Raw genomic sequence first — 17989 nt, forward strand, 5'->3', positions numbered from 1 at the left:
GGGTTGAGAAGGCAAAGGCTACTCGACTTCGCCCGCCTCCTCGAGGGTTGTACTACATGCATCGAATTGGTTACTAGCATTTGTCTGTTCTTTGCACACACTTCCGAAGTACTTGAAGTGTTTGCACTTCTTGCGTTGAGTTAGCTACTGCGATTCACCTTCTCATTGCCATCGAACTTCTAGAATGCAAGAAGTTTTGCCCGAAAAAGAACAAAATTTCACCCCAACTTGGAGCAAATCTCTAATAGTTTTAGTCGCCTCTGGGATTGTACCATATTCTTTATCATTTGTGTCACCTAGTCCTCTAAAGAGAAAAGGTACAACACCGCGCACTACCTATTTCCTTAGTCGAGTACTCTTGCATCGCCCCGAAGTCCTTCACTTTCAACTATCTTGATGAGAAGCTCGTTGACATCAATCTTACAAAGTTTCTTGACCTCTGCCCTTCAGTCATGTCTAGGTACTTAGAGTTTGCCTCTACATTCTCCACCTCCTCGACCCCTTTCATGACCAATGCGTTCCCTCCAATAAGAGCAAGGGATCGATGACTCCACGGAAGTCCCGCTTATGCGATACCATGGCGCTGTCATGCCTATGGCACTACTATCTGTTGCCTCGCATCTGCGTCCCTTTATTCGCGATCGATAGATCCGCCTCCGTGACACTATGACACTCCTTCGAGTCCACCTCCATTCTAACCGACTCTTGGTTTTGGATAGTTGAGTCCCTCTACACTCGTCATCGCTTCCTCACCCCTTTCGACCATCTACTTCAACACCTCTATGTTCTCCGAGCAGTTCCCCTTGGTCGATGGGAAGACAAATTGCAACTCCCATGCATGGCCTCCACTATAATGTTGTAAGGCTCGTGCCAATTATATTCTCCTTAGCTTCCTTGGTAGCAACGTTCGCTTATTCGGCCTTGTCCTCTGACTTGCCGGGCTCCCTTGAGCGAATATGAGCTATGGAGCAGTCCAACTCTCCAACCGCTCTGATCATACCTCTGTATGATCAAGTCCCCCCTTGGTAGTACACAGCTCTCATATGTTGATAACCAAGGCTTTCATCAAATGCAAAATTCAATACACGCATAGAAGACTTACCTCTGTGGTAACATGGCATTCACTCCTTGAATCTATAACCTTTCTTGTCGTCGTGTTGTTCACCAAAGTGGAGCTCCTAGTAGCTTCCGATCATACCTCTATATAACCCAATCCCTCGTGGGATTTGTCTCGTGTATGTTGCATTGCCTCGAACTGTTCGACAACGATCTGTTGTACCATGTCGCCTCCTGGTGACATCTTCATTACATTCTGATCATTGTGGGATGAACTCGAACTGTGATCTCTCCATGTGTGGCCTCTGCCAGCACATCGTAGGGCCTCTACCGCCTTCGATTGTGTTCGCTCATTTAGCAATCGACCTTCGTCCACCCGCTCCCGGGCTCACACCCGGACGAAGCACAGCTCTAGGACAGTCCGTCGCCTAGCAGCTCCCGAAGTCCACTGACTTCATCGAAATTAGCGCACCATTGTCTAGATCCTGGGCCTCTTCCCCTCCCCTGCCAAGGCCTTCTGATCTCAACTTCGCCTTCGCAAGTTGAGTCACCTTAGTTCCTTTGTCAAATGCTTCACCGAGATAAAGTACATGTGCCTCGAAGCTCTCTTCGTCTTTAGCACCATACAGGATGAGTCTGCTCTATCAGAATGAGGGACCCATGAAATGACATGATCCCGCTCTTACCTCTATAAGAGTTCATGTCCTTGACCTCTGTTTAAGGAAAGCTTCGTACCTCCGCTCCATGTTCCATCTTCTATATCAACTCCCTTCATACGACCTGGGTTTTTCACCAAGTTCCACCCAAGTTGCTTCGCTCCTTGGTTTGCATTAAGTTGATAGTAGCCTCACGCCCACCATTCCATGAGTCAGCCCTCCGTTGAGTTCGATCTTAATATTGGCTCAAGTGTGCCTTCATTTGGTGTTGTCTTGGGTCACTCCCCCACTTAATCTCGCAATACATCCACCAATGCATTATCTCATGCGGGATCATACGACAACTCCTCGCCGCTCGCTCGGTCCATTGAGATTTGTGGAGTTAATGTCTTGAGATACCCCCTCCTCAACATATGCGTTATGTTGCACATGATTCTCCCTCTAAAGAACCAGGACGTATCCCTCCTGACTATCTATCTCGTTGGAGCAACTTCTCTCTTCGCATCCTTTCCTTTGGAAGTTTCGAAAACCATCCCCTTAGACTATTCTGCCTTGCTGAACAAATTATGCGTTGTTTCGCACCCATGAACGCACTTGCTAGATTGTGACTGTGCGCCAATACAGCCCTCGTTACACCTCTCAAGGCCTAGGAACATGTTGAACTTGCTACGCACTTCAGCCTCTAATGGACGTATCCTTCTCAAGCCGAAGAAAAAATTTCAATGCTCCATGGCATCGAGTTTCGGTCGCCTTGGGATGGCAACGGGCATTCCATCATCTGCGTACAAGCCCTTGCATAAGGACCAAATTCTTTAAATTAGCAATTCTCCTCACCTCTGTGAGTTTTACACAACTATTTTACCAAGTGCCCTGCTTGCCTTGAGCACCGTCAAATTTAATTGCTAACGTCGAACCCAGCCATCCCAACCTTTGTGCGCTACACGTTCTTCTTAGCTCGCTTATCCTCGTGATGCCTCTCACGTGAAAGGTTGGTCATTCCTCTAAATGCTAATATCAGATGCTTGCTTCTTTGAGCGACTCCTTTCCCTACAATTCAACGCTCATTTCTCCCAAATGGTCGTGTGTGCTGGCTGCCCTCAACACAACCTCGTTAGGTCCCCCACGTTTACATTCCAAGTATTTCTATGTGTACTTGTCCCGCTCTGATACCAACTGTCACAGAGTTAGCTAGTTTTGCCTAAGTCATGCGACACCCTTGCGTGTCCGTCCACAAAGGGTCAACCTCCCCAAAACATCCTATGGTCCCTTAAGAACTTACAAAGGAGAAGATGAGTTAGAGAAAGCGTTTCACTCGAGATCCACAAGCAGCTATTTCAGTAAACACTTTATAGGCAATGCAAATTACAAATATAGACTTTAAAAGCTTTGAATAGTCGCACGACAAAGGGTCCAAGAAGGTCCACCACAGACCAAACAAAATAAGGCTGCCAAGCCTATGACCAGCCCTCTACATATTGTGCAAAGCATGAACAAAACCAAAATGCACGAACATACATGAGCATTACATCAAGCATCTCATTTACAGCTTTGTCCATAATAATATGGTAGAAAGATTCTAACTCACAAGAAAAAAAAATGTTGATAGAAAATTCACTTAAATCAGACCTAAAATCAATTAACTCATAACAACATGATAATTTATCAAGCATATGCTACGTTGTTGCAATCAAGAAATCTTACAAGGCATAAGATGCCCAGAATTTATCAGGCCCTATTGAGGGAGGAAAGAGCAAGAACACTAGCAAATTAAATACCATCAGAAGCATAAAATCTAGATGCACCAGCAGCATGAATGATCCTTACCTGAGTGCATCAATGCAAAGAAATATGTGGGAGTGAGATCCAATGAGAAGGTGTAAGTTGTCATCCATTAACACAATCAAAGGTGAAGCATCAACACATGACTCGAGCAAGATTTTCCAGAGCTCTTCCAAAGACCCTTTTCTACTCCTTGGAGTCTTAATTGACAACCATAATCTATTTGTGTTATCCAAGTCACATTCAAGTTCATCCATAATTTTATTACAACGACCGAACGCAGACATCTTATGCCTATTACTTTTTGAAGGCCACAGGCCATTATCACTCGAAGTTGCACCAAGTGAATCTGGAGGTAGAAAAGAAACTTCTTGCTTAAAGTAAATATTCTCAGAGTTACTAATCGATTGTTGTACATTATGTTCTATGGAGAGATCATGGACCTGGACACCAATATATGGTTGTGATGATCTTTCAGGTGGAAAACTTCTTTGCACTTCTCCAGTTGATAAATCAAGAGCACCAGGCACATTACCATAAACTTTTGATCTTTTCCTGAACCCATTATCAGGTCCAATAAAATTCTCATGCAATTCTTTCCTCTCTATTAGACCATTTAGAAGCTTAAGTGGAGTAGGAAACATATAAATTAATCTCATATCAATCCCCAACTTATGTGCAGCTTGGGCAGCAGAAATGGAGTTACCACCCATCAAGAAGAAGTCATCATAGTCTGAAACTTCTTGAACCAATAATGCATCACAAAATACCTGGCAATGAGGAACCAAATTATGATCAGAAGAAAAAAAAAAACAATTCTATAGTGCACAATTAGAGCAGCAGGCTTTTACTCCTACATACATGGCAATCACTTAACATTTCACAATAAAAAATTTCTTTTGCTATATTTTTTTCGACAACAGAGAATGCTAGAAGTTACAAAATCTTAAGTAATTTTTACTAAAATAATCCTTATATGAATAAGAACACTGCTTCACTAGCTTTTCATTAAGATTACAGCTATATGGTGTAATGACTGGAGAAGCTTAGAAATTACATTAGAATGGTCCTAGTGACAATTGCATCAATTACAAGACAGGAGGACTCTTGCATCCACTCTCACTAATGCATCAATTATGCATTAGCAAGTTGGACTTATCAAACTGTTTATTTGTAAGTGTTGCACGTCAATTAATTCAATAGGAGAGAATTAGAAATTTCAAAGTAAATCTTTTAGGATTTTAAGGCTTCTTTTTCTCATATTTCACATTCTTTTTTCAAAATGTTGCAACATAAGCACTATTGAAATCTTCAACTATACCTTTTCTCCAACATTTCTCCAATTATATCTTAGCTTAATGAACTTGTGAAAGGAAATAAACAATATAAGAAGAATCAAAATGTAATGGTATCAGTCCTGTGCTAATTATAACTATCCATGCAAGCCACCTAATAAGAAAACAACATTGTGGTTCATATAAAGTACAGCCGACAAGTGAATCAAGAACTTGACTGCAGTATATTAACTGGCTGAAATAAATGAGTAAATAACCAAGAGTTGATTAAAGCATACTTCTTTAATAATTTGCAACAGACTATCAGAAGTCTGATTCATTTCAAAATAACTTCTACGCTGCTTTGGCATACATATTGAACTTGAAAGCTTGAGATAATCAATTTTCCCAGAGGCCAAGGTCGGCAATGATCTCATACAGAAATAATAACTTGGGATCATTACTGCTGGAAGTTTCTTGACCAACCAACTACGGATAGATGTGATCAGGTTTTCAATCAAATGCTGCTCATCTGAAGAGTGTTTATTTTCTTTCTGAAGATCCTCGGAAATTTTCATTACAAAGTATGCCTCTAGGTGGGTTGATACTCCATCTGTTCCATGAAAAGTTACAGCAGCATCACTTACTTCAGGATGTTCCTTTAGCATACTCTCAATCTCCTCCATAGCAACCCGTTGCCCATTGATTTTTACAGTGCGGTCATTTCTTCCTAGAAAAACAAGATCTCCACTTTGTAGACGTTTTGCAAAGTCACCAGTCCTGAATTGTAACCCACTACTGTTACCCTTAGGATTGTCATTTAAGTGTTCATCAAGGTATCCTGCAAACAAGCATGGCCCAGAAACAAAGATTTCGCCCTCATCGGGGTTGTCGAATTCACCAAGACTGATATCACAATTTGAGATAGCAATTCCAATAGGCACACTGCTTAGTGATTCAGTTTCCAAAACACTTGCTAAATTTTTGCAATCAAAATATGTGCAGTCACCTGATACCTGAATAACAGTCTAACTATTGTTATTGTTGAAGGAAATGAAAATAAATGCTTCTAAAACTGCATTTGAAACTCATCTAATAACCTTTAACCTGCATATGGCATGCCAGATGATTGCAGAGAGGAAAAAAAGCCAAGCTTTCTACAAATGATCAGATTGTTGAACACCCATTCATGGATTTAATTGATAACATAGGAACTTTTATTAAGAAAAATATCATGAATACAAATATAACCTGAGAAGAACCTTTCCATGAAATGCTTTATGCAGCCTCACATCCAGTTCGAGTTTAAAATTCCATGTTCAATAAAATAAGTTTCTTACAAATAGAACTCATCCAAAATACCATATAGTTCATCAGTTGGAAGGTAGCGTGAATAAATAAAACAATTGAAAACAAGATCAATATCTTTATCCAAAATCAGTGAGATAAAAACACAATGAATTCTGATTAAAATTTGCCTTGACCAATTACAGAGCTAAAAGATGAGATGGATTTACATTTCAGTTTTCACATTGTTACTCATTCCTGTCACTAACATGTAAGAATGCATTGTTCTAGAATCTAGATGCCAGCAATCATGAGGTTATCAATTAAAAGCCATCAAACAAAATAACAAGAATATAGATCGGGCATGTTACAAGTATCCTTCAGTAGAATTAGTTGGAAGTATTTGCCAGAATGGGAATGAGTTTGTGTAGAAGGAAGAAGGCATGATTCAGTGTAAGAAATATCACTCCAAACTCTAGTAGAAATTATGCCATCAAAATGTTAAATATATTGAACGATTTTCACTTTGATATAACCTAGGTCCATTACGTCTAGCCACAATAGTCATCACTATGATTACTCTAGCTTCGATTTTGTGGACCAGGTAAATCACCAGTTAAATAGGTTGTAACAGAAGTATTCCAGATCCAGAACTCTCACCCAAGACTGATCAAAAGTGGACTTCAAATTAGTGTCAGGAGTCAACCCAAAAGAACTGATGACAAACCTTTGGTAGATCTAATACCCGCAAACAAGTCTATCAAGCCATAGAGCTTCCTTTCCTCCCACAGCCTCTTGCAAGTCATGGTACCCACCAACAGATACCTCAATGTCATTAAAAAGCCACCAAAGTTGAGTGAAAGGCAAGTTATTTTTTGGTTTGATTGTATAAGGTCACAAACCTATTGTTTTTCTTTTTAAATCCTATGCTATTGACACATCAACCATTAAGGCACTTGACACAGTATGACATCAGCATGGACCTTTCCTGGCAACAATCATCATCAGACTAATCACGAAAAGGCAATACCTGATTTTTTTAATATAAAATTGCATTTCCAGGATAAATCATGTGGCAAAGCTAATCATTTCCCCATTATTCCACATGTTAACAAGTCAAAATAACTTGGGAAGGTTGTTCCATGATTGCATGTACTTAAATACATACAACTTCTATTCACTAAACTTCTTGGACAAATTCCTTCCTTACATAACTACCACTAGGTTAAGAGATTTAAAAAGGGTTTGAATTGAGTTACGAATTGATAGTGGTACAAAAATTCATCAAATCTTTCTTTGATTTCTGTCAATTTTCCGTTATGCTCTATAAGTAATTTCATGTCCATTGGAAATATGATGATGATGATCTGTCAAATATTTTTCCTCAAACCATCTTAATCTAAAGTTGTGGTCTTCAAGTGACTCCATGTTTATAGGAGCATGGATGTAATAATCATGATTCTGCTTGTACTCTTCTTGATATCATAATGTTACCAAAGCGGGCCATTACCAATTACTGGTTCCTGTCACTAGCTTGTAGAAATGAATTTGCTCTTAAATCTAGATGCCAGGGCCGAAAAGGTTACCAATTAAAAGTAATCAAACAGAATAACAAGAATAAAAATCAGACATGTTATAAATCTCCTTCAGTAGAATTAGCTGGAAAGGATAATAGGCAAGTGGATGATGGTAACAATCATGATATTTGCCAGTACTCTTCTTGATGTCATAATGTTACCAAAGCAGGAATGACATTCACAAAGCTCAATCACAGAAGGTAACTACACAGAAGCATCAGCACATTATCTTTCATAAAGAAATTTAGGAAGAATAACACGTCAACAGGATGCAACCCATCAACTTTTTAAACTTCAAAAAGTCTCATGCAATGATGAGAAAAGGGAATGGCACAAAATGATACCCCCTTGGAGCCCAAGCTATTTGTATAATGTAATTTGCTTTTTTCAACCTATCTTATTAAATGAATAGAAAAAGAATACAAATAGTTAAAAAAAAAAAGAAAGTTCTACATGCAAGAAATGGTCCTGACACTTGGCAAATGGTTGCAGAATTATCACCAACTGCAAGTATCAGTAACACATATATAGTTGGGACTTCACTGTTTTGTTGTTACTGTTGTATGTCTACCACCGATAATCCCAAGTATAGAAAAGAAAACAAAATATGCCATATGCTTCTAAGATACTGAAAGTATGCAATCACCTCATTATAACTGTTAACAAGAGAGATTCTGTGATACTAGTGCATAACAAGAAAGATTTCACGACAACAGTGCACCATTCCTAGTAAATTAGGTGAAACAAACCTGAATACTTAATTGCTGACCTCTGTACTTCCATAGAGATTGAGAATCGTTGTCTCTGGCAAAGTTTCAAGCAGACTTCGACACAATGAAATAGATAAGACCTCCCCACTAAGGATCAATACTTCCAGAGGATTACAACCTCGGATATAAGAATGCTTCAATTTAGGAAGAACCAGCCTCATCAAAGAAGGGACACATGTCAATCTTGAAATACAGTATGCCTGAAAAAAAAATGCGAGCTTTGAACATCAGACGTGTTGAACTAACTGTTTGCAATTTTCATGGTAACCAAGTGTACTATATGCAAACTCAATAAAAATATGAAGATAGTAAAACACAAAAGAAATCAGCAAGGTTTAGATTTACAATGTAATCATCATTTATATATTAGTACAGTGTTGTCTAGATAGGTAGTTTAATGAAACAAGCCCCTCCAAGGCAGGACCGGAGGGTCAATGTAACAACCTTGCCCCTACAAGATGAAAAACTATTCCCACGAATCAGAACCAGGTCGCCTTAACACGGTCTGCAGTACCAAAATGTACCGCCCGGTACGGGCGGTATGTACCGATCCGACAGATTGCCGGTACACGGACCGCCTGTTACCGGTCCGAGTGCACTGTATCACTGTAGCAATGCACTGTAGCATTATAGTACTGTAGTAGAGCTACAGTACTCGGCACACCGGAGTATACCGCTCAGTACACCTGGGTGTACCGCTCGATATACCGTACCATACTGATACCGAGCCCAGATCGAAACACCGGTACGGTACGATATTACGAACCTTAACCTTAATTGTAAAGGAACAACCTCACTGTGACACCAACAATCACCATCTAACAAAAATTAACACTCTGAACTGAATAAGAGGTATAAGGGTGCCATGAAACTATAGATTTGCACGTATCTCATTGATAAGGAATGAGGAATCAGCAGTTTTTATTTTCAAGATTGATATACACAAGGTTGAAGTGACTAAAACTTGGTGACTGTTGGAAGCAAAGTAGCTGGTTAATTGGCAGCTCAGAAGTAATGGTAATGAACTGAAGCAAGGGAACAAGATAAATCAGAATCAGCATATTTTATACAAGTACAGAAACCCAGAACAAAATACTGTTCAAAATCTTAATAATAATAATAATTGCATTTCTGACTGTCGCATCTCCTTTTCTAGCCAGTTTGGATGCTCTGCAACTCGAGATTTGTCTCCAATGACATGGATCAGTATTAACACTTCCACTTTAGCCAAAATGACTACCGAGTCTCACAGCTACACAAAGCATCACACATTTAAGACACAAATGCTCTAATCAATGTACAAATATCCAAAATACACCAACCTTTGTTTCCTTTTAAATTAAAAACATTAATGGGCTTCCAAAAGCCTTCAAAAAACCTACTTTTATTCTATCAGTTTATTGTTTCATATCATTCCATGACTAAAAATTATTGTCATCAATCCATTCAAATTCTTCCTGCCATTTGAGCTCAAATATTTGACGGCCATAGGGCACAATTAGATCTAGTAAAATGGATTGTGATAATCCATTCAGATTAACAAAAGGATCTAGTATAAAATCAAATTAGACTTTAGCTATGAAATTTCTTAGATGCTGATAATTTGAAATTCAAGCTGAGAGCATGATTTAGCATGAAAACATGCAAAACAAAGAGAGACAACAAAACAACAGGTGTACCACAATATGATCCATATTGCTGATCATAATTAAGGATATGTATTGGCAACCAAGTAAGGTTGCTCCTTTGCAACCTGGTTGACCGGGATATGAGTCATGGAAAAAACCTCTTAGTATGCAAGAGCAAGGGCGGCTTATATTATCCCCCTCAATACCTCAAATTGGCAGGAGTCTGAGACAAGTGACCTCGGTTGACCCCGCTTTATGGTAGTTGTTTATAATTTTATAATACATGCAATCCATCAAGTTGAATACCTTAAGAAGATTGACTAAACAGATTGGATTAGCTGTAAACTCATTAAATGGAGGAATGACGAGCAATGTGCAAGTTAAAATAGCCCCAAGAAACTCCTGTAGATGGTCAATAAAGCTAGTAGATGTCTTGAACAACAATATGTCCTTGCTGCATAGAGGAATCAATCCTTGCATCCACTGAAATCGGTTCAGAAGGCCTAAAAATATTTGGGAAACAGAGTTAGCAAGCTAACTAAGATTTGAAGATCAGGTAAATAAAGAGAGCATAAGCATACCAAGAATAGAACATGCAGCCACAAGCAAGCTCAATCCTCTAATCTATGCTGAAAAGCATATAAACAAGGTAGCCACTCTTAACATCTGTCTATACACGTTCAAGCACACATATTAATGAACTACCCTAGTGTATACAAGGCTTCTTGCCACTAGTAGTGCCAGATAAATCCACCAACATCCCCTCTCCTCCTTTAATTTTTGAAAAACAAAGACCCTGCAAAGTTCATTACTGGTCTATTCCTTTTTTCTTTTTAAGTCAAGAAGCTTGCTTTGCAGTCAATGTCATTCTTTTTTTTTTAGTAGGAACTGAACAAGCAATGATGTTCAGAAAAAAAATGATAATAAAAAAAACACAATAGCCTTCAAGAACTGATGTTAACTAGCACAGAAGTATCAGAGAGACAGTATCAACCAAGAGTTATCACTTCTAAAGAACAATGATGAAACGAAAATACGGTTAGCTAACTTAAAACATCTGAATCTAACCACAAACACAAGAATAAACCAGTCGGACAGTATAGCCACATTTGTCAAAACATTTCCTTCCATAAGTATTCCACATTGGAGACCTAATACAAGATGGATTCAGCATACAGCAAATATTAGCTATCTGTAACTAGAGGAGAAAAGTGAACAACAATCTAGAACATGTATCCTGTGTATAAAAGATAAAACTTTTACTAACAAATGAGTAATGAAAAGGAAAACAGGGAGAAGCTAAATTGACTTGTACAAACCACATTGTGACAATATGGGTCTCATATTAGTGTCACTATATTTTATTTTCCACATGCTATATACCAAGGGGACGAACACTAGATGTATGGTTCTGAAGTATTTGAAACTACACAATTTGACAAAATCGTGATAACAATAGCAATAAGTCCTACCCTGAGAGAACAATGGGGAGAAAAATTAATACATGCAAGGCATTTTATTTATTTTAATTTAAGCAATGGACATTCAATAGAATGAGAAACAAGCAACCAAAAGAGTGGCATTCCTGAAAGTGAAGCTCTTGATCATATCTCCACAGACAAACAGATCATGAGAGAAACTCTAAAAGAACATTTGCAGGAGAGGGAACATGACCAAAAATAATTCAAATCCAGCAAACTTAGTACTCATTTTGATTTATTTGGTCTTAACTCTTAAGAATATCAACACCTGTCACACTACAGGAAGATTTAGCCAAATCTACAATACAGTTGCAGATATTGCATTATATTTGATGTTTAGTAAAGGTAGATCTATCAATTCTTTAGCACATATCTTAGAGAGATCAGGGAATGTTCAGAATAACCATTTATTGATGACTGGGACAAGTAATTTATGCTTTCAGTAAATCTAAAGCATGAGAAAACAGGAAGTATAAACATAGAATGTATTGCATATACAACCTTAAAGAACTCAGGATGCAACATATCATTCTCGAATGAGAAAATCTAGAAGAACAAAGCACAATTTACATGGGTATGTTTTGGCTTTGAATCAGACCTATTAACACCCCAAATTGTATCATTGTAGTTCCATCAACAGTGGTACTATCCAAGATATGCAATATCGTACCGTACCAGTATTTCGAGGTTGGCTGGGTATGATACGGTACCGGCATACCGAACAATACACCAGGGTCTACTGTACGATTTCCTCTTACTGTAATACTATAGCATTGCTACAGTGTATTACTGTAGCAATGTAGCATGCTCCGTCCGGTAGCGGGCGGTCCGCGTACTAGTATGCCATCGGACTGGTACGTACCGCCCATACCGGGCGGTACCATTCGAAATTGCATACCATGGTACTATCATCATTTATATAGGCCACATACCTCATATATCAGTACGAACCCACCACAAGGGAAATTGAAAAACATAACAGTAGCTTTATTACATATTTAGCATCTTAAGGTATGATCTAATGCAAATTATTTGAAAACAAGGATCGCCATAGCATAGAAGCTTACAGTTGTCCTACCTAAACTAGCAGACAAATGAAAGTTATCTAACATTTCAAGAACTTTGACCACAAAACAATTAAGCATGAAAAAACTTCAAGATCAGTGTATGGCAAAACCCGGCACAAAAAATTTATGAGTTATGATAAGGCAACATAACAAAACCTCAAACAAAATGACATATTGCTATTGTGCAAAGAGAACTATAGATGGTAGATGGAAGAACAAAAAGCAGTGACATAAAACATAGTCGATATCAAAAAATAGTAGAGAGTTGATTATGATTTCTGATAGAATGGTTGATAATAAATAAGCATATGCATCAATAATTTTCACAAATGAAAATCTAAACAGTGCAAATTAGACATTTCTTCAGGTTATATATTCTGGCATAAATCATAGTTTACAATAGGTGTATCACTAGGCTGCACAAAATTGCAATTTTTTGACAGGATGGCATAAAAGGGGGAACTGATCCAATGACATGGAGAACAATATTGTTCCAACAAGAAAAGCTGAAAGCTAGAATTGAAATATACCAAGTGTTGTTAAAATCCTGGATATTACCAAAATACATATACTAACATCTGGCAAAGGAGTACATTTGGTCATTATTTATGAGAAGTCAACTAAATAAGAGATAAAAATTGAATAAAGCGGTTACAAAGTGACATGTGAAGGACTACACCAAGGCAAAAGATTACTCAAAGAATATCACAAGGCATCTTTTTCATAGCACATTTCAAGAAAAACACAAAAGATTACAGCTGCAATGTACAGAAAAGTACCTTCTTCTGTACCACAGACACCTTTTGATTTTCCAGTTGAACCAGATGTGTACATCAAATAAGAGAATCTTCTCGGGCTTCTGCTCTCACAAGGCCAAATAAGATCAGGCCAACAAAGCTCCCTCTCAGAATCCATTTTCATATCTGCATACAAAACTGAACAACTACTCCTTTCCACAATCCAATCAATTGCCTCAAGTTGCTGAGTTCTATAAAATGATGCACACTTGATTATAAGGCCAGTTTTTGAAGAAGAAATAACTGAGAGTATCCTTTCTTCTGACCATGAAGGGTCTAATGGCAAGAAAGCCTCCCCACATCTAAGAATTGCAAGGACTGCAACTATATATTCCACAGAAGGGGGAATACAAATGCCCACAATTTGTGGCATTCGGAAATCCAGTGTCAGTGGATCCTCTGCCATGGCAATCTGCTTTGAGCCACAATACCCTGCAATTTGGAAGATTCAAAATGAATTCAATGTGCATCAGAAGTACATCAAAATGAATTCAATGGCTCCTGCCCATTATGGCAGGAGACGAGAAAAGGAAATCTGAAATGAAAAAGAAAAAGATAAATAGATAGATATGAAAAAAATATGTTAAAGCAAGAAAGAAACGTTTGCCTGGCATTTAAGATATCTTATCAAGCTCTGATGCGTTACACAGTTTACTAATAAAAAATGATAAATTGTCTCCTCTTCTCAAGACAAAAAGGAAAAGAAAATTCCAGATGAGCAACTTGCTCAACCGGCAATGACTTTTAACCTTTTATCCATTGGTTGCAACTAGGAGAAATTTTGTGAAGACTACCAAAACCTAATTCTAATTCCAATACAAAAAATAGAACAGACGTCACAAGGTAGATATGACGGCGGCATTGGTTTCTAAATGCTTGCAAGCTTTCACTAATTGCCAATAAAGAGTAGAAAGAAAAGATACCATGTATTACGGCAATTATTGACAGCCAATCGGGACTCAACATGTGAAGCCTAGTAAACAACAACGAGCCCCACCAATATGACATCCAAAGGAAATAGTTATTTGTTACAGTACTTAATCTTTCATAATCAACGACGATTACATATAAAAGCTATAAAATGGGCCTTATTTAGGCACGTTCTGTTTGTAACCCTGAAAACTCATTCTCAACTCTCAAACTCTTCAAAAAAATCTTTTATACCACAAATTGGCTTGAACATCAGAGGGACTATGCAGACACGTTTCCAGTGCAAGTTTTGCAGGTTTAGCAGGTCCGAACAAAAATTTGACAATCGAACCTTTTTCAAACACAGGAGGGCTATGCCTCCAATCAAGTCACCTCAAAAGTCCAGGTCAAAGCTCCCTAAATGGATATCTTTCCATATCAAGCTTCTTGAGTCAGCTTTCCATATTACATTTCGCTATGGAGCGGACTTCTTCTCCAACTTTAACAGTGCCAAGATTCAAAAAAACAAGTGGTCAACTCCGCCACATCGGGTAGATAATCAAAATTGACACAAACGCCAGGATAGCTAAAAACCCTAATTTAGAGACCAACAAGATCGAGATCATCTTCACCCAAGGGAAACGATGGCCCAAGGATCCAACATCCAATAGGATGTCGCCGCATGTAAAGCACACAGCCAGTGTAAAATGGAGGTGACAATCCCTCTTTGCTGGCCTGAGCAGATGAACCCTAGCCACCCTCCACCAATTGCCAATAACTAGTATAGGAAGAAAAGAGAACGAAAGGCCTAAAAACCCTAACCTTGAGGCCGAACGAGATCAGGATCGTCTCCTCCATCGAGAACCCAACGGATGCGACGGCTCAAGGATTCTACCGCCGATAAGACGTCACCCCAGGTAAAGCACACGTCGCCGGGGTAGATCGGAAGGGACGAACCCTCCTCCACGGAGAGAGCGGCTGAACCCTCGACGGCCTCCCCTCGCCGTTGGATGCCGCCGGTGGCGTGGACAACGGCAGTGCGGGCAGAGTTCTTGGAGGCAGCTTCGAAGAAGACGTGGGAGATGCAACACAGCTTCTTCCCAGCGTCGCCACCGCTGTCATCGGCGGGCATGTTTTCTCTACCTCACGACGTCAAACCACCGATCAGCTCGACTGGGGCTATCCTTTATAGAATGAAGGGATCGGGCGGCGGCGAAGTGGACAACCGCCTCGCAACGTCATAATTAGTGTGTCAAAGATGGGATTATGTATTATATCAATCGCAACGAATACTACTACGAGACACGGAACGGGGTGAATCGTAACGGAGCAAAGCATGTATAATTATACGTATGTAGCTGTACAAACGTATAAAACGCGTAACAGTAAGAAATAAAGGGTTTTGGGTTTAGTAGGAAGTTTTTGGGATGCATCTAAAACACAAAACACGTACAATTAAATCCGATTTATTAAACTCATACAATTGAACCGATCGAACCATTTATACAAAACATGTACCCCTATTGAACCAATTCAATTGTACGTTTGAGATGTGAATTAGCGATCGAGGATAGCAGATTGGAATGGTTGAACCGATTTAGTATTATATAGCTGCATATGCACAACTATGCTATGCTGAAAATAGTTTAGGGGGTTGAATCTCATATTTCGATTATCAAATTAATTGGTAAATTATTGATCTAATATATATGTTGAGATAAGTATTGCAATATTAACTACGATGGTAATAAAGACATAAAGAAGATGTTGGATCGGAGTCAAAGATCGGACGATACGTCGAAGATTTGGATGATGTGCCAGAAGTTTACCGGAAGCTCGTCGAGAGTTCGTCGGGAGCCCGTTGAGTTCGTTGGGAGTTCGCTGAGAGTTCGTTAGAAGTTCGTTGAGAAGTTTGCTAGAAGTTCGTCGAGAGAACAATTGATATACCGGACATAGATTACTTAGTAAATGTTTTAAATTATCGTAATTAGACCTTAAGTTGAGTTAGGATTGGGAGGTAATCCCAATAACTCAGTTAGAGGCCAATTGGGCTCTTAATAGGGCTGAATTAGGGCGGTTAAATAGCCCATTCATCACCTGAAGTTAAGGGTGACGATGGCATCGCTTGGTTACTCGGTTTTCTAAGTGGTCTGGGTGATGGTACCACATAGTGTTAGTCTACAAGCAGTAGTACCGCCCAATAATAGCGATGGTACTATTAGTATTTTGGAAATTCGGGATGAGACATTTTTTTGCTCCAATTTTGAAGTCATTGGGGCCTATAAATGCCCCATCCTTTTTTGCATGAAAGGACACGAAAGTGTAAACAAAATATTGAAGTATCGGGGTGTGAAAATATTGTAAAAGTGTAAAAAATCCACCTTCTCCCTTCCTAATGTTGTGATCATTCGATGTGTGAAGCTGGTAAGGGTTATCTCCTAAACCCATAAAAAGGAGAAGAGAGCTTTAAAAGGGTGGTTTGTCTTCACTCATTAAAGAAGACCATTAATGGATGCTGATGATCTCGATGGAGGAGGAATCGAAAGTGGATGTAGGTCACAATAACCGAACCACTATAAATTCCGATGTACTCATTTTCATTATGCTTTTTATTATTGTCATTAATTTCTAAGTTAATTGCTAGTTCATTTACTCTAAAGTCAAGCACTTTTTTAGATTCGTTTTAAATGAACGAATTTTTTATAAAACGGACGATTTTTTTTACTATACTAATTCACCCCTCCTGTTGGTGCTGCTTTTGATCATAACATAGGGTTTAGTAGATCATAGTTCAATCGTATAAGTTGATTTACTAAAATGATAAAAGTTATTGGTTGAAAAGTCAAAGCTCTGTATAAGAATTTATTTTTGTAAGTCGAAATGTTTTACAATTTTTTTAAAAAAAATTTAAACTTGTTTTTAAGAATTCATCCTTTTATTTTTTTAAAAAGTGTAGCTTAAAATTTTGGTATTTATTTGAAAGCATGTTATCTTATTCTAAATGCTTATTATTTGTGAGATAACAACTTATGTATATTGAAAGGGATTATTTCATATAAAACTATAGTTTATCATGGCTTATATTCAAACTGAGATAGAATATTGTTTGAGACTGAAACTAAAGATTAAGGGGAAGATTGTGATGTGTGAGTTGAGTCTACTTTGACGTTACTAGATCAACTGCTAACTAAAATAATTTTAACTCGATGTATAATTTTGACTGGTCTAATGAGACCAGATCATTTAATCATGATCAAATATGAGCTTATTTGATTTAATTTCATCAATCATAAAATTTCCACTATTTGGTCGACCAATATTTAATAAGTTTACTTGACTGCAAAATTTATTCAAAGGAGTACTGATTTCTTCATAATGATAATTTTTATTATTATATATTTTTATTAATCTTATTTTGACTTAGTCAACCCTTGGGCTTAAAAAAATTTATGATCTTTGATGAGGCCTACCTCGAAATTGATGCAATCATAAAAGATTTGATTGAGCTTCATACTTCGTCATTAATGTATCTTTTAAATATAAATTGATATTTGATAAATTCTTTTCAAAATATATTGATGTAAGTAATTATTTGGTAAAATTATATTTTAACATTTATTAATAAATAAAATAAATATATTTTTTAATAAATAAAAATAAAAATAAAATAAAATTTTGTATGGATGAGATATAATAAATAAATAATCA

General features: G+C 38.0%; 1 protein-coding gene across 5 annotated transcripts in view; it reads right to left on the reverse strand.

The window, feature by feature from the left end:
* The window catches only part of LOC135629315 (putative acyl-activating enzyme 19), a 28004-nt gene extending 12497 nt beyond the window's left edge, over positions 1-15507 (reverse strand). For all 5 annotated transcript variants that reach the window (XR_010493193.1, XR_010493192.1, XM_065136512.1 and 2 more), the window contains exons 1-6: positions 15104-15507; positions 13355-13804; positions 10334-10530; positions 8399-8599; positions 5065-5781; positions 3537-4261 (exon numbers count right to left, since the gene is read on the reverse strand). Coding sequence is in view for 3 of the 5 variants with exons in the window: in XM_065136512.1 (XP_064992584.1) it covers positions 3537-4261; positions 5065-5781; positions 8399-8599; positions 10334-10530; positions 13355-13804; positions 15104-15413 (2600 nt within the window). In the remaining 2 variants the exon portion in view is untranslated. The remainder of the gene's footprint in view (positions 1-3536; positions 4262-5064; positions 5782-8398; positions 8600-10333; positions 10531-13354; positions 13805-15103) is intronic.
* Between the last annotated feature and the right edge of the window lie 2482 nt (positions 15508-17989).

This window comes from Musa acuminata, chromosome BXJ3-1 (assembly GCF_036884655.1).
Source record: "Musa acuminata AAA Group cultivar baxijiao chromosome BXJ3-1, Cavendish_Baxijiao_AAA, whole genome shotgun sequence".
In the NCBI taxonomy this organism is placed as follows: Eukaryota; Viridiplantae; Streptophyta; class Magnoliopsida; order Zingiberales; family Musaceae; genus Musa; species Musa acuminata.